The sequence below is a fragment of the Myotis nattereri genome, assembly GCF_964212035.1.
Source record: "Myotis nattereri genome assembly, chromosome: 1".
NCBI classification, from domain to species: Eukaryota; Metazoa; Chordata; class Mammalia; order Chiroptera; family Vespertilionidae; genus Myotis; species Myotis nattereri.
This window is the reverse complement of record NC_138075.1, coordinates 172478854-172493662: the sequence shown is the minus strand read 5'-3', so window position 1 is coordinate 172493662 and position 14809 is coordinate 172478854. Positions and strand designations below refer to the sequence as shown.

At 40.2% G+C, this 14809-nt stretch overlaps 1 protein-coding gene across 1 annotated transcript in view; it reads left to right on the top strand.

Moving 5' to 3' along the window:
- Nucleotides 1-14809, top strand: part of LOC308532179 (E3 ISG15--protein ligase HERC5-like) — a gene marked incomplete at both ends in the record, with an annotated part of 42968 nt that overhangs the window by 20349 nt on the left and 7810 nt on the right. The window contains 6 exons of the mRNA XM_081109477.1: nt 1455-1609; nt 3226-3339; nt 3979-4089; nt 5629-5799; nt 8003-8146; nt 9655-9821. Coding sequence (XP_080965603.1) covers nt 1455-1609; nt 3226-3339; nt 3979-4089; nt 5629-5799; nt 8003-8146; nt 9655-9821 — 862 coding nt within the window. The remainder of the gene's footprint in view (nt 1-1454; nt 1610-3225; nt 3340-3978; nt 4090-5628; nt 5800-8002; nt 8147-9654; nt 9822-14809) is intronic.

Genomic DNA, 14809 nt, shown 5'->3' with positions numbered 1-14809 from the left:
ATTTTAATTTTGCTGAATTATTTGAAAGTAAGTTGGGGATATTATGATACTTCACCTATAATAGTTAATCATGCATCATCTAACATACGGAAATCTACATTCTGACATCATTATGCACCTAATAAAATTAGCCGTCCTGTATATTAAAACCCTAATACGCAAATCCATTGAATGCAGAATAACTGGTCACTATGATGTGCAGTGACCACCAGGGGGCAGACGCTCAATACAGGGGCTGCCCCCTGGTGTTCAGTGCGCTCCCACCGGGGGAGCACCACTCAGCCAGAAGCTGGGCTCATGGCTGGTGAGCTCGGGAGCCTCTCCCACCTCATCTGCTGCAGGCAGGCGGTAAGGAGCCAGGGGTCCCGGACTGCGAGAGGGCACAGGCCAGGCTGAGGGATCACCCCCCAGTGCGTGAATCTCATGCACCAGGCCTCTAGTAATTTCATAATAATTGTCTAATATTCCAGCCATATTAAAATTTTTGCAAATGATATTTTACGGACTGCTTTATTTAAAAAAATCTACGTTAGTTGCCTTGGAGAATGTCCCAGCTCTGGAGTTGTCTGTTTCCTCCTTCCCTGTGTCTCCAGTACATTGGAAGTTAGTTCTAGGGGCTTAATTAGATTTAATGGGGTTTCTTTATTTTTTACATAATCCATTCTAGTATTAAATCTAGATACCATTGTAAGTGATGAAAAGCTGTTTAAAATGTTTTTGTTGCTGTTTTTTACAATGCTGAAAGGTGTTATTTAAGAGTTAAAAGCTCATGCTGGGAGCACAAAAAAAAGTCATGCAGTCATGAGTAGTTCTTAATCTAGTTTTCCATACAGTATGCTCCTCAGCCTGGAATAAAACGTAACTAACTTAATGTCTCTTTTTTCACAGATTAATATCAAGATGGAGGTCCTATTACTGTCAAGGAATTTTTTTAGGACATTAAATTCTGAACTTTTTTTTCTTCTAAGTTTGAGCATAGACTTTTTAAAATATATTTTTATTGATTTCAAAGAGGAAGGCAAAGGGAGGGAGAGATAGAAACATCAATGATGAGAATCATTGAGCGGCTGCCTCCTGCACGCCCCCTACTGGATATCGAGCCCACAACCTGGACACATGCCCTAGACCCATGGCCCTTCAGTCCATAGGCTGACACTCTGTCCACTGAGCAAAACAAGCTACGGCAGATTCTGAGCTTTTAATTGCAGTCATATGCTCTGAAAAATTTAATACAAATACGTTTTTGTAACTGACATACAAAAAAATATATCAGGTTTTTAAAATTATTTTTTAAAGTATTACATAGAGCATTACATATGTCTCCTTTCCCCCCATTGTCCTCTTCCCGGCCACCCCACCCTATTCTATCAGTTTTGGAAAATATGGACCACTTTTATACCTTTAAGAATCCAAGAGAAATCACATTAACATTTATTTACCTTTGTATCCCTCAGAGGAATATTGGGCATCTCTGCATGACTCCACTTTCATGGAACTGGTCCAGATGTTTAAAAGAGCCATCACTGCTCAGCTGCGTTACTGGGCTGAAGATGCTGAAAGTAACTGTCACATTAAAGTTCTCCTAGAAATGATGAAAAAGCTGCACAGGGTAAGGGTTTCTCCTGGCCTGAATCTTAAGCAGACTCTTGAAACATGAAGTTTATATTGCCATTTTTTAAATTTTGTTTTTTGTGAATTAAGCCATGCATATAAAAGAGTGTATATAGTATCTGTGAACAGTTTGAAGAAAACTAATAAAACAGACATCAGTGTAACTACTGCCCATGTTGGAAAAGAAAGTATTTCCAGTACTTTTGAAATGCCTGTGTATTTTTCTCTCAGATTGCATCCCCTCACCTCTTGGAGATACCCATGATCCTGGGTTTTGGGTTCATCCTTCCTTTACTCTATTGTTTTACAACAATAGGTAGATAGGTGATAGATAGATAGATAGATAGATAGATAGATAGATAGATAGATAGATGATAGATAATTGATAGATGGATGGATGGATGGATGGATGTACGCTGTTTAATTTTGCTGTTTTTGAAATTTACATGAGTGGAATACATGTGTCTTACACATTTGTTCTACAAATTCTTCCAGATTAGTACTCATGGCTGTATTCATTTTCATTTTTACATCATAGTCTGTTCTGTGACTGTACCATGATTATTCATTTCAGTACTGATGGATATATGTGCTGTTCAGTTCTTTTGGAGGGGGAGGGGTTCTCTGTGAGAAAACCTGTTGCTATAAACATTCCTGTATGTATGTCTTGGTGTTCATGTATCAAGAGTTGGTTTTTAGTTTCCATACCTAATTCTGGAAGTGATCGCTTGTAGGGTATGTGTGTTCTTTACACAGCCACAGAGGGGCTTTTCGAAGACCTCCTCAGCATTAGTCATTCAGTCCAGGACTGCGCCCATCCCGGTCAAGTACTGATGGCCACTCATGTCCAAAGTATCTAATGTCGTTATCGGTGTCTTCGCTGACTGATGTTAGCACTGAGCCGCGGGTGTTCATGGGTACTTCATAGTATTCCCTGGTTACATCGGGATAGAAGACTGAAACTTCTCCCACAGTTAGGAGGAAATGTTCTATATATGCCTTGCCAGCGGGAACATCTAAAAATGGTATATTGTTAATCTCTGAAGAACAGGACATGCAATATTGGGCCCCAGAGTACTTTGGATTTATATTGCACTGTATTTTTCTTTGGACTTAAAGTTTCTTAAAACTTTTTTTTCCTGTGAATTAAAAGTAGCTAGACGTTTCCAGGCTGGCATAGCTCTGTTGAGCATTGACCTATGAACCAGGAGGTCACAGTTCTATTCCCAGTCAGGGCACATGCCCGGGTTGCGGGCTCAGTCCCCAGTGGGGGGCATGCAGGAGGCAGCCGATAGATGATTCTCTCACATCATTGATGTTTCTGCCTCTCTCTCCTCCTTTCCTCTCTGAAATCAAGAAAAATACATTTAAAAAAATAAATAAAAGTAACTAGAAATTTATCATCTTAGTTATCAATTTCTACTATGAAATGTTAGACATTCTTTATGTTCCTGGACATGTGGGGTTTTGACAGTGGAGGAATTGGGTAGAACTTTATTCTCTGTTCATGAAGGGTGTTTACTAGTAATTTGCATTTATCCTGAGAATCTAATAGCCATTAAGCAAAATTATCTTTATATAGAAAACTTTCTCATTAGTTATATTTTATTTAAGGTAAACCAGACTAAATTTCAACTGCCTGAAAATATTTTCCAAGTAAATGAACTCGCGCACTGCCTTGATTTTTATGAAGATGCACATAGAAGGATCTCTTGGAAAAAGAACTTAGTAAGTATGGCATGTATAAAGAGGAAATTGGATCATCAGTGAGTTAATATAGGCATTTGTGCTGTAACTTTCTACATGAGTGTCCAAAATCCTTGCACTCTGCCAAATTGCCCAATAGAAATAGCAGGGCTTATTGGGAAAAGCAAAATGGACCCCTCAAAACCTGTGCAGTTTTGGAGCCAGAGCACTAACAGAAAAGTGGTTGCTACCTGGGCAGGTAGCTTGGGTCTACCGGACAAGCGTCTTGTGGAGCGTGCCATGCAAATATGAAAAACACACAAAAAACGAAAGGGCGGGCCTCTACCTACACCCTAATTAGAGGACTGGTGGGCTGTTTACTTAATACTCATTTACATTTCAGAAGTGTGGGTGGCAGTAGAACAGACTCTGGGAAAGTGCCCAGAATTTCATTTAATTGGTAAATGAGCACTGAAAATACCAGGTCTATAAACCTTTCATTGGTACATGTAAAACATTTTCTTAGAATTTTATGTATTTAAGTACTACAGCCAAGCAATTTGAATTGATTTGGCTGTAAGTACTGAGACCTTCACCCATCAGAGGTTAAAGGCTACGAGGTCAGACGTAAGATAGCTCTGTCCTTTCACTTATCAGAATTGTTCTTATTTCCATTTTTAGGACACTGCAGTAGACATCCAGCGTCCTGTCATATTCAGTCATTTTCCATTTGTCTTTAATATTCTGTCAAAAATTAAACTACTACGTGCAGACTCGCTTTTAAAAATGCAGGTACGCATGCCGATTTCTTTGTCTTTATTAACAAATCAAATGATAAATGCCTTCGTAAGTGTACAGTGTTTTGGGGGGTGATAAGGGAGCCACCCACTGGTGAAACTAATGGCTGTAGCATTCGAGTTACTTATGCTCTAATGAAGAAGGCAAAAAAGAGTGTCAGAATTTGGGTTGACTTGGCCTTGAGGCCTCTTAGGGCCTTAGTAGCAAAGGATCGAGCTTGGGCAGCTGGCCTAGTTGTAAGAGCGTTTGACCTTGAGGTTGGTGCCTGTAGTTTTCTGATTGGCTGGCATTCAGAGAGGTGTAGCAAACTTGGACTTGATTGAAATTAGCACTATATTTAAGGAGGTCCAACCGAGTGAAGAAAACATAACAGTGGGAATAGAGGTGACAGAGGATTCTTGAAATTTGGACCCAAATAAATGCCTGAGATAGTGCCATAACAAAGGTTTGTAAAACATATCCTTTTTTCAATGAACTATCATCGGCTAAATTGGTTGTTTGTGAACATATCCGGCAATGTGCTTTTGAAGTTAAAATGGGACAATTTAAAATGCCTTGGAAAATACACTTCATTACCTTTTTGTAAGGATGAACTTTGTTAATGTAGGTACAGGTTTTAGAACAGTGCCTCACACAAAGCAAATGCCCAAAAGTGTTAGGTCTTATTACCACTCTTGCTCTCATGTATGCATCTGTACGTGTATGAGTAATATTCAAATATATGTCATAAAAGTAAATACTTTCACAAATGCAGTTACCATAATAAAATAGGAAATTGATGTATGAGTTCTGGTATAACCATTAATGAAACACTGAACAAAGGAAAATAAAAAATATACAAGAATTTTCTTTTGCTTCATCTCTTCACTATTTTCTCCTGACTTTAAGTAAGTTTCCAGTAATAATCTTACAGAACTGATTTCTCTCTGTTTTGCTAAGAACCACAGACTTTAATGGTCCCAAATTGCTATTTGGTTTCAGGTGGACGATATCTCTCTCTCTCCCCCTCTCTTCCCTCTCTCCCCCTCTCTCCCTTTGTCCCCTCTCTTCACCTAAAATCTCTTGTCTGGTTTCTCTTCCTAGAATAGGATCTTTTTAGCGAGGTCTCTCATACCTGAACTTTTCCTGCAGGCTGCTTTTTTCCTAAACTTCGGAACTTTTTCGAATGAGAATATGTTTCAGCGCACTGCTTCAGTGTTTACTAATCAGCCGCTTAGTCTGTTGGCTATAATTAGCTTTAGTAACTGAAGTATTAATACTTGCATTTGTAGGAAGGGTAAAGTAGTCCAGTGGAGCCTGCCGTCGGTCGCTTTCCTGCTCACCCAGGCTGGCTCCCGTTTCTTAGGTTCCATGGTTCTTCAGCTCACGGAGGCGAACACTGAATGTATAGCTTACCTCCAGTGGTGTATATAAGGCTCTTTTTATAAGGGTTTGTGACATGCATTCGTAACCAACTGAACCAGTTTATCCCACTTTACAAATTTCTACTCAGAGCAAATGGCAAAATGAAGTGAGACATTTCTGTTTTCCTAGGAGAGAAAATTTAGAGCTGTTTTGCATTTGGCTGGAATTGTGGAAGACGGAGGGTCCAGTTTAGGGCTGCTGCCCACCTTCAATCTCATAGTCAGAAGGAGTCACTTGATTGAGGACGTTTTGAGCCAGTTAAGTCAATTTGAGAATGAAGACCTGAGGATGGAGTTAATGGTAAAGTATCACTCTCAATAATTTGGTGCCGAGATAAGGAAAATATTAAGTAATGTAACAACTAGCCTTCACAGAAGGGAAATTACCTCCCTTTTCCATCGAGGTGGTCTGCCTCAGAGTTCCCCTAACTCCCCAGAGACCTGTGAGTTTCAGGTGATCCGTGTAGGCACTTCATCAGGACACACAGGCTAAGGGGCCGTAGGGAAATGGTTTCCCTCCCCCAACCTAGCCAGGTAGAAAGTCCAGTTCTAACCCTGAGAGGTCCAGTCCCTCCTGAAGACTGGCCTCGCCTGGCTAGTCACCACTTTTTAAGGGTTTTGGTGAGATGAGAATTGAGGGTTTGTTTCTGCTCACGCAGGACCCAAAGTTCTCTGTGGAAGAGGGAACTTTCTGTTTATTGACTGCATCGTTTTTGAGGGTGTAATTGTAGATAATACCATGTTCTGAACATCTATAAATGATCTTTGGTTTAGTAACCATATAACTTGTCTTACTAGTGTATATATGTATATCATTTTTAATATTTTTTAATTGATTTTAGAAAGGAACGGAGAAGGAGCAAGAGAAACACCAGTAATGAGAGAGAAACATTGATCAGCTGCCTCCTGCACACCCCCTACTGGGGATCGAGCCCACAACCCCAGGCCTGTGCCTTTGACCGGAATCGAACCTGGGACCCTTCAGTCCGCAGGCCGACGCTCTATCTATCCACTGAGCCAAACCGGTTAGGCCCACTCATCCATTTTTAAAATCTAGGTAACATTCGATGAGCAGTTACCATTTTCCAGACTCTGTGAGGCATTTTACATGTTATTTAATCTTTCAGATAATCTGTGGGGGAAACTGAGGCTTTGTGAGATTAAGGAACTTCCCCATTGGGAGAGCCGGTTTAACACCTGGTCTTATAAAGATTTTAAATATTTTACTGAGGCCAAAACAGGTTTGGCTCAGTGGATGGAGCGTCGGCCTGCGGACTGAGGGGTCCCGGGTCCGATTCCGGTCGGGGGCGTGTACCTGGGTTGCGGGCACATCCCCAGTGGGAGATGTGCAGGAGGCAGCTGATCGATGTTTCTCTCTCATTGATGTTTCTGACTCTCTGTCTCTCTCCCTTCCTCTCTGTAAAGAATCAATGAAATATATTTAAAAAAAAATATTTTACTGAGGTTTGGAACTTGCATCTCTATAAAATGGTAGCGATATTCATCCAAATTAACCAGTAAAAGGAGCTTTAAAGGAGAAAAATGAGGATTTGGGGAAAGAGCAGAGAGAAAGGAATTTCTGTATTAAAACAGCAGGAAAAAGAAGAGAAAAATACAAACCTAAATAGTGCTGCATAAGAGAAAGCAAGGGAGAAAAGGATGTGGAGAAAGAGGGGGTGGTCAGAGGAATGAAATGGGTTAGGAAAGCAAGGAGATGAGACATCAGGAAAAGTCCGTGGAATTGAGGACTCCAGGTTCTTGGTCCTGTTGGAGAAAAGCATTTAAGAAGAGAAATGGGTTTGGAAGTTGGTGACAGTATTCTCCGAAATTAGACAGCCTAGAGTAGGAGGGGCCAATATTGTCTGTTTTGGAAACAGTGGTCTTGAGGTGTGTGTTTTTTTTAAGGATAAGGGAGAACTTAACACATTTGTAAACTGAAGTGAAAGATTCTAAAAAAGAAAGGCAAGAATGGAACGACTGAAGGAGCAAAGACGGTGATGATAGAATCATCTTTTGCAGGGATTGGTGCCCCTCCTTAAGGAGCAAACAGCCAAGCCAATAAATACTTCAACTCATTTAAAATTTAAAAAATAAATAAATAAATAAATACTTCACGTGTGCTCTGGCTTGTTTTTTTTGAAAATCCTAATATTTCTGATTTCTTTGTGTTTTGCTGTTATTATACTTAGCCTACCTTATAACTGTAACAATGGTGCCAATTGAGGTCAATTTAGTGTTAAAAACTTTAGGCTCTGAGGTGTCACAGACATAGGAGTAAACCTCGGCTGCACCATTGAGTATTTTATAATCTTGGGAGTTATTTAAATTCCTGAAGCCTCATAGAATTAATAGGATATTAAATATGGTAATACGAGTATGATGCTTACCACAGTGGCTGCCAAATACTTGGGCCCACAATAATGCTAGCTCTCACTGCTAAACAGAGTGTAACACGTAGCAATACACAGCCTAAAAGTGATGCATTATTTGCTCTGCTTCCTCAGGTTTCATTTAGTGAAGAAACTGGATATGAACCTGGAGGCGTCAGGACAGAGTTTTTCTACTGTCTGTTTGAAGAGATGACTCGGCCAGAATATGGGATGTTCATGTATCCTAAAGAGGCTACCTACATGTGGTTTCCTGTCAAGGTAAGTCCCCTTTTCTTTGCTTATGGTATTTCCTGATAGAAAAGGTATGTCACATACCATCAATTAGATTGCCTAATTTGCTTTATACTAGGAGAAGAATTAATGATATAATTGTAGAGATAAAAGTTTAATTTGAAAAAGATGATTATTGCCCTGGCCAAGTGGCTGGGTTGATTAGAGCATCATCCTGTACACCAGCGGTTCTCAACCTGTGGGTCGCTACCCCTTTGGGAGTCAAACGACCCTTTCATAGGGGTCGCCTAAGACCATCGGAAAACACATATATAATTACATATTGTTTTTGTGATTAATCACTATGCTTTAATTATGCTCAATTTGTAACAATGAAAATACATCCTGCATATCAGATATTTACATTACAATTCATAACAGTAGCAAAATTACAGTTATGAAGTAGCAACGAAAATAATTTTATGTTTGGGGGTCACCACAACATGAGGAACTGTATTAAAGGGTCGCGGCATTAGGAAGGTTGAGAACCACTGCTGTACACCAAAAGGTGGCAGGTGACAATCGCCGTTCAGGGCACACAACTAGGTTGCAGATTTGATCCCTGGTCGGGGCACATAATGGGAGGCAACTAATTGATGTTTCTCTTGTGCCCCTGCTCTCTCTCTCCCCCTCCATTTCTCTCTCCCTAAAATCAATAAAAACATATCCTCCGGGAAGGATAAAAATAAATAAGTACATACGTACATAGATGATTATTTTCTCTAAAACGGGGTCTACTTTCCCTGGATTCTCATGTCCACAGAGAAGAAATTAAGCAGTATGTGTTTTTGACCATTTATGGAATGTATGGATAAAATCAAATGCTTCTTGCTTAGGCACTCAGTCTTTGTCACAGTTCTATTTTTCCTGGTGAACTTGAAGACAAAGGCTATGAAAGTAAATTGTGAAAACTTTAGTTTATAAGGATTACTGAGCCTAATGTGCTACTATGCTTGTTCATTCTTTCATTTACTTATTTTTTATGGAAATAAGTGGTATATGACGTTGTGTAAATTTAACATTGTGCACATGTTGATTTGATATTTATATGCTGTAATGTGGTTGCCACTGAAGCAGTAATTAGCACCTCTGTCACGTCACATAATTACTACTTCTTTTTAGTGGTTGGAATAATTAAGATCTAGTTTCATAGCACATTTGATTATTATAATCCAATATTATTATCTATATTCACTACTGTGCATTAGATCTCTAGGACTTTCTACTTGGTGCAGTTTTTTCCCCCTAAACAACATCTCTCCTAGCCCCTCAACCCTCATTCTGTTAATGCTTTTAGTGACCAAAACTGTGACAGGGATTTAAATTGACTTAATGATTGAATATAAATCCTGAATATTCTTATCTCAAGATTTTTGGTTTTAATTTGTGATTTGATTTTGTGAAAGGGCGGGGGGGGGGACATGTTTATCTAATATAAAGATACCATTGTACTGGCAAAAATTCATAATATGTTAAAATGTTTTTTCTCTTTTCAGCCTAAATTTGAGAAAAAGAGATATTTCTTCTTTGGGATTCTGTGTGGACTTATTCTGTTCAACGGCAATGTTGCGAACATCCGTTTCCCACTGGCTCTGTTTAAGAAACTTTTGGACCAGACACCATCATTGGAAGACTTGAAAGAGCTCAGTCCTGTCTTGGGAAGGTAAGTAAACATGATTCTTTTTCAGAGTTCTACCTAACATATATTAGGACAAATATTTAAACACACCCTCTCAGTAATATTTTCATGTTCAATAGCATTCTGAGTACTTGAAACCAATTTTAACTTTGGCAAGAATTGTTGGATTAATACTTTAACTTTCTAAAATTTATGAAAGTTTTTTATATTAGTCCTCAGTGCTTGCATTAATCTTTGAACTTTATTTGCATAGAAACAGTCATAGACAGAGTATAGGTTACAGTGATGTTTATTTTAAATATTGTTTCCGTATTACCACTTTTAAAATGAAAACTTATATGTAAGTTAAAAGACAACCCACCACCTTGTAAAAAGTATTGTTAACATATAATAGGAAGGGTGCCGTAACCTGTTTGGCTCAGTGGATAGAGCGTCGGCCTGCGGACTGAGGGGTCCCAGGTTCGATTCCGGTCAAGGGCATGTACCTTGGTTGCAGGCACATCCCCAGTTGGGGGTGTGCAGGAGGCAGCTGGTCGATGTTTCTCTCTCATCGATGTTTCTGACTCTCTGTCCCTCTCCTTTCCTCTCTGTAAAAAATCAATAAAATATATTAAAAATAAAATAGGAAGGGTGACTATCCCTACTATATAAAGTACTCCTACACGTTCATAAGAAAAATTGACAAAGTGTACAAGAAGGCAACTCACAGAAGAAGCAATAGAAATGGCACATAAATACAAACATGATCAATCTCACTAGTGATCATGGAATGCAGATTAAAATGAGAGACTATTATGTGCTTCAAAGTGACAGTGGATGGAAATACTGATCTGTATGGTGTTAGCAAAGGTTTGATAAAAGATTAACTCCAATCTCAGGTATTGTTAGTGGATGTGCAAATTGGGTAACTCCTTTTTCAGAGAACAATGTGGCATTGCTTATCTGAATCAAAAATGTGTTTGACGCTTTGACCCAACAGTTTTGTCTCTAGACATTTCATCCGAAACACATAACCATGCAAGGACTTCTGTATACCAGTTTACACTGTATCATATAGTTCATAATACATGGACTGCCTAATTGTTCTTCAAGAAGGGAATTGTATATTTTTGGTATATTTATGCAATGGACTGTGGAGATATTCTTTTAAATATTTTACTGATTTTTTTACAGACAGGAAGGGAGAGAGAGAGGGAGAGAGAGTTAGAAACATCGATAAGAAACATCAACTCAGCTGCCTCCTGCACACTTCCTACTGGCGATGTACCCACAACCAAGGTACATGCCCTTGACCGGAATCGAACCTGGGACCCTTCAGTCTGCAGTCCAATACTCTATCCACTGAGCCAAACCGGTTAGGGCGAGTTGGCGGCATAGGTTAACGCCGGAGTTTGTTGCTTTGAACAACTACTTCAAAAGTGAAACCAAAAAACGGAAGGGACATCACCCAGAACCACAGGAACACTGGCTGAGTGGAAGTCCTACAACTAGGAGGAAAGAGAAACGCATACGGACACTCAGAGGAGGCGCAGTGCTGAAGTCAAATTCTGAGGTGCGGAGTGCGTGGAGCTGGCTGGCGGCGGAGGGCGCGGTTGGCGTTTTCTATCAGGAGGGAGTCGCAGACTCTGAGCTCCAGATACAGGCGAGTCTTTAGGGACCCAGACTCAAACGGGAGAAGCGGGACTGTCTGGCTTCGGTCAGAGCGAGTGCAGCTTTCTCTCCGAGGTTTGCAGCCATTGCTGGGACTCAGAGAGGCAGAGCCCCTGGGGACAGGACTGAGAGCTGCCATAACTGCTCTCTCCGGCCCACCCTGTTGATCCTGTGCGACCCGCCCCGCCCACACCCTGCACAGAGGCATTTGCCGGATAGCCTCAGGCAAAGGCTAGATTAGCACCTCCCTAGAGGACAGAAGTTCTCTCACTGCAGACACAGCTGATTCTCATAGCCACTTGTGCTGGAGGTCAAACCCTCCCTGGTATTAGCTACAACAATCAAGATTTAACTATAAGACTGCGCACAAAGACCACTAGGGGGTGCACCAAGGAAGCATAACAAAATGCGGAGACAAAGAAACAGGACAAAATTGTCAATGGAAGATATAGAGTTCAGAACCACACTTTTAAGGTCTCTCAAGAACTGTTTAGAAGCCGCCGATAAACTTAATGAGATCTACAAGAAAACTAATGAGACCCTCGATCTTATATTGGGGAACCAACTAGAAATTAAGCATACACGGACTGAAATAACGAATATTATACAGACTCCCGACAGCAGACCAGAGGAGCGCAAGAATCAGGTCAATGATTTGAAATGCGAGGAAGCAAAAAACACCCAACCGGAAAAGCAAAATGAAAAAAGAATCCAAATATGCGAGGATAGTGTAAGGAGCCTCTGGGACAGCTTCAAGCGTACCAACATCAGAATTATAGGGGTGCCAGAAGATGAGAGAGAGCAAGATTTTGAAAACCTATTTGAAGAAATAATGACAGAAAACTTCCCCCACCTGGTGAAAGAAATGGACTTACAGGTCCAAGAAGCGCGGAGAACCCCAAACAAAAGGAATCCAAAGAGGACCACACCAAGACACATCATAATTAAAATGCCAAGAGCAAAAGATAAAGAGAGAATCTTAAAAACAGCAAGAGAAAGAAACTCAGTTACCTACAAGGGAATACCCATACGACTGTCAGCTGATTTCTCAACAGAAACTTTGCAGGCCAGAAGGGAGTGGCAAGAAATATTCAAAGTGATGAATGCCAAGAACCTACAACCAAGATTACTTTATCCAGCAAAGCTATCATTCAGAATTGAAGGTCAGATAAAGAGCTTCACAGATAAGGAAAAGCTAAAGGAGTTCACCACCACCAAACCAGGATTATATGAAATGCTGAAAGGTATCCTTTAAGAAGAGGAAGAAGAAAAAGGTAAAGATACAAATTATGAACAACAAATATGCATCTATCAACAAGTGAATCTAAGAATCAAGTGAATAAATAATCTGATGAACAGAATGAACTGTTGATTATAATAGAATCAGGGACATAGAAAGGGAATGGACTGACTATTCTTGGGGGGGAAAGGGGTGTGGGAGATGCGGGAAGAGACTGGACAAAAATCGTGCACCTATGGATGAGGACAGTGGGTGGGGAGTGAGGGCGGAGGGTGGGGCGGGAACTGGGAGGAGGGGAGTTATGAGGGGGAAAAAAGAGGAACAAATGTAATAATCTGAACAATAAAGATTTAATTAAAAAAAAAAAAAGAAACATCAACTCAGCTGCCTTCTGCACACTTCCTACTGGTGATGTACCCACAACCAAGGTACATGCCCTTGACCGGAATCGAACCTGGGACCCTTCAGTCTGCAGTCCAATACTCTATCCACTGAGCCAAACCGGTTAGGGTGAGTTTTTTTTAACAAAAATTAGGACAGTAGTATGATCCTGTTATTAATAGACTATTAATAGGATCCATTTTACAGATGAGGAAACTAAAACACACCCAGGTCCCAAAGAGACATAACCATGGCTCCAGAGTCCAATTGTTAATCATACTAATAGGAGGAGGAGAAAAATACTGAAAACAGAAGATTTGGGAAGGAGGAGAGAAAAAAAATTTTTTTACTGAAAACATTGAAAATTACCTACTTAATGCTATGCCTAAGGAGACTTAAGAAGCTTAATAACTATATACATAAACTTAGTAAATATAAAGGTCATTAAATCTGTATCAGTATTTCTCAAACTTTTAGGTCTTAAGATATTCAAAAAGTATTGAGGACTCAAAGAGCTTTTATTTATGTTTGTTACATTTGCCAATGTTTGCAATATTAGAAATTAAAAGTGATAAATGTTTTACATTCAAGAATACACAAATATTGGGTATCATTGAGCCTCTGGGAAACTGTTCTATACTCACTGTGAAAGACAAAAGTAACATCTTAGTATTATTATGAAAATAGTTTAGAGCCCATGGACCCCTGTAAAGTCCTCAGGGATTCCCAGAAGTTGTGGGTCTGGGCAATGCTTTGAGAAGCACTGATCTCTACATTCAGTAAAACTCCAGTTTCAATCCCAGCAGGCTTACTATAAAACTTGACAAGCTGATTCTAAAATTTAGATGGATGAACAAAGGGCCAAGAATAACCCGTAAGGTAAAGAAGGGTGGGGAACTTGGCCTATCAGATATCAAGAATAATTTGAAAGCCGCATTAAGCAGGACAGTATGTAATTGTGCACGTTTTCCAGTAGAACAGAGAGAGAGCTCAGAAACTGACCATGCACACATGGAACTTTAACAAACTAGCATATTAGGTCAATGGGAATAGGAATACCATTCAGTTAATGCATCTGGGGGAAAATTAGAGCAGATACCTTATGTCATATACAAAAATCAACTCCACATGGATGCAGGACTTAAATATTAAATGTTAAAATGTTGGAAATATGGATAAATACCTTTCCCATTCTTGGGATTTTTTTTTAAAGTAAGACATAAGAAGTATCAACAGTGAAGGAAAGATTGGTAAATTTAACTGCAACAAGATTAAAGAAGTTCTCTGTTCATCAAGACATACCTTAATGAAAGACAAAAGATACTCTTCAAACTGGTAGATATTTGTAACTCGTTTTGGGGGGGGGGGTAGAAAAATGGGATAAGGAAGGTACCTCCTATAGGTAGGTATAAGATACTAGAGGCCCTGTGTATGGATTCGTGCACCAGTGGGTTCCCTCAGCTTGACCTGCAGGGATCAGGCTGAAACCGGCTCTCCAACATCCCCCGAGGGGGTCCCTGATTGCAAGAGGGTGCAGGCCAGGCCAAGGGACCCCACCGGTGCACGATTGGGCCCGGGGAGGGTAATGTGGGAGGGTTCCAGGGTGTGTCCAGCCCATCTTGCCCAGTCCTGATTGGCCGGATAACAGCAGCAAGCTAACCTACTAGTCAGAGCGTCTGCCCCATGATGGTCAATGCACGTGATAGCGATTGGTCAAATGACTGGTCGGATACTTAGCATA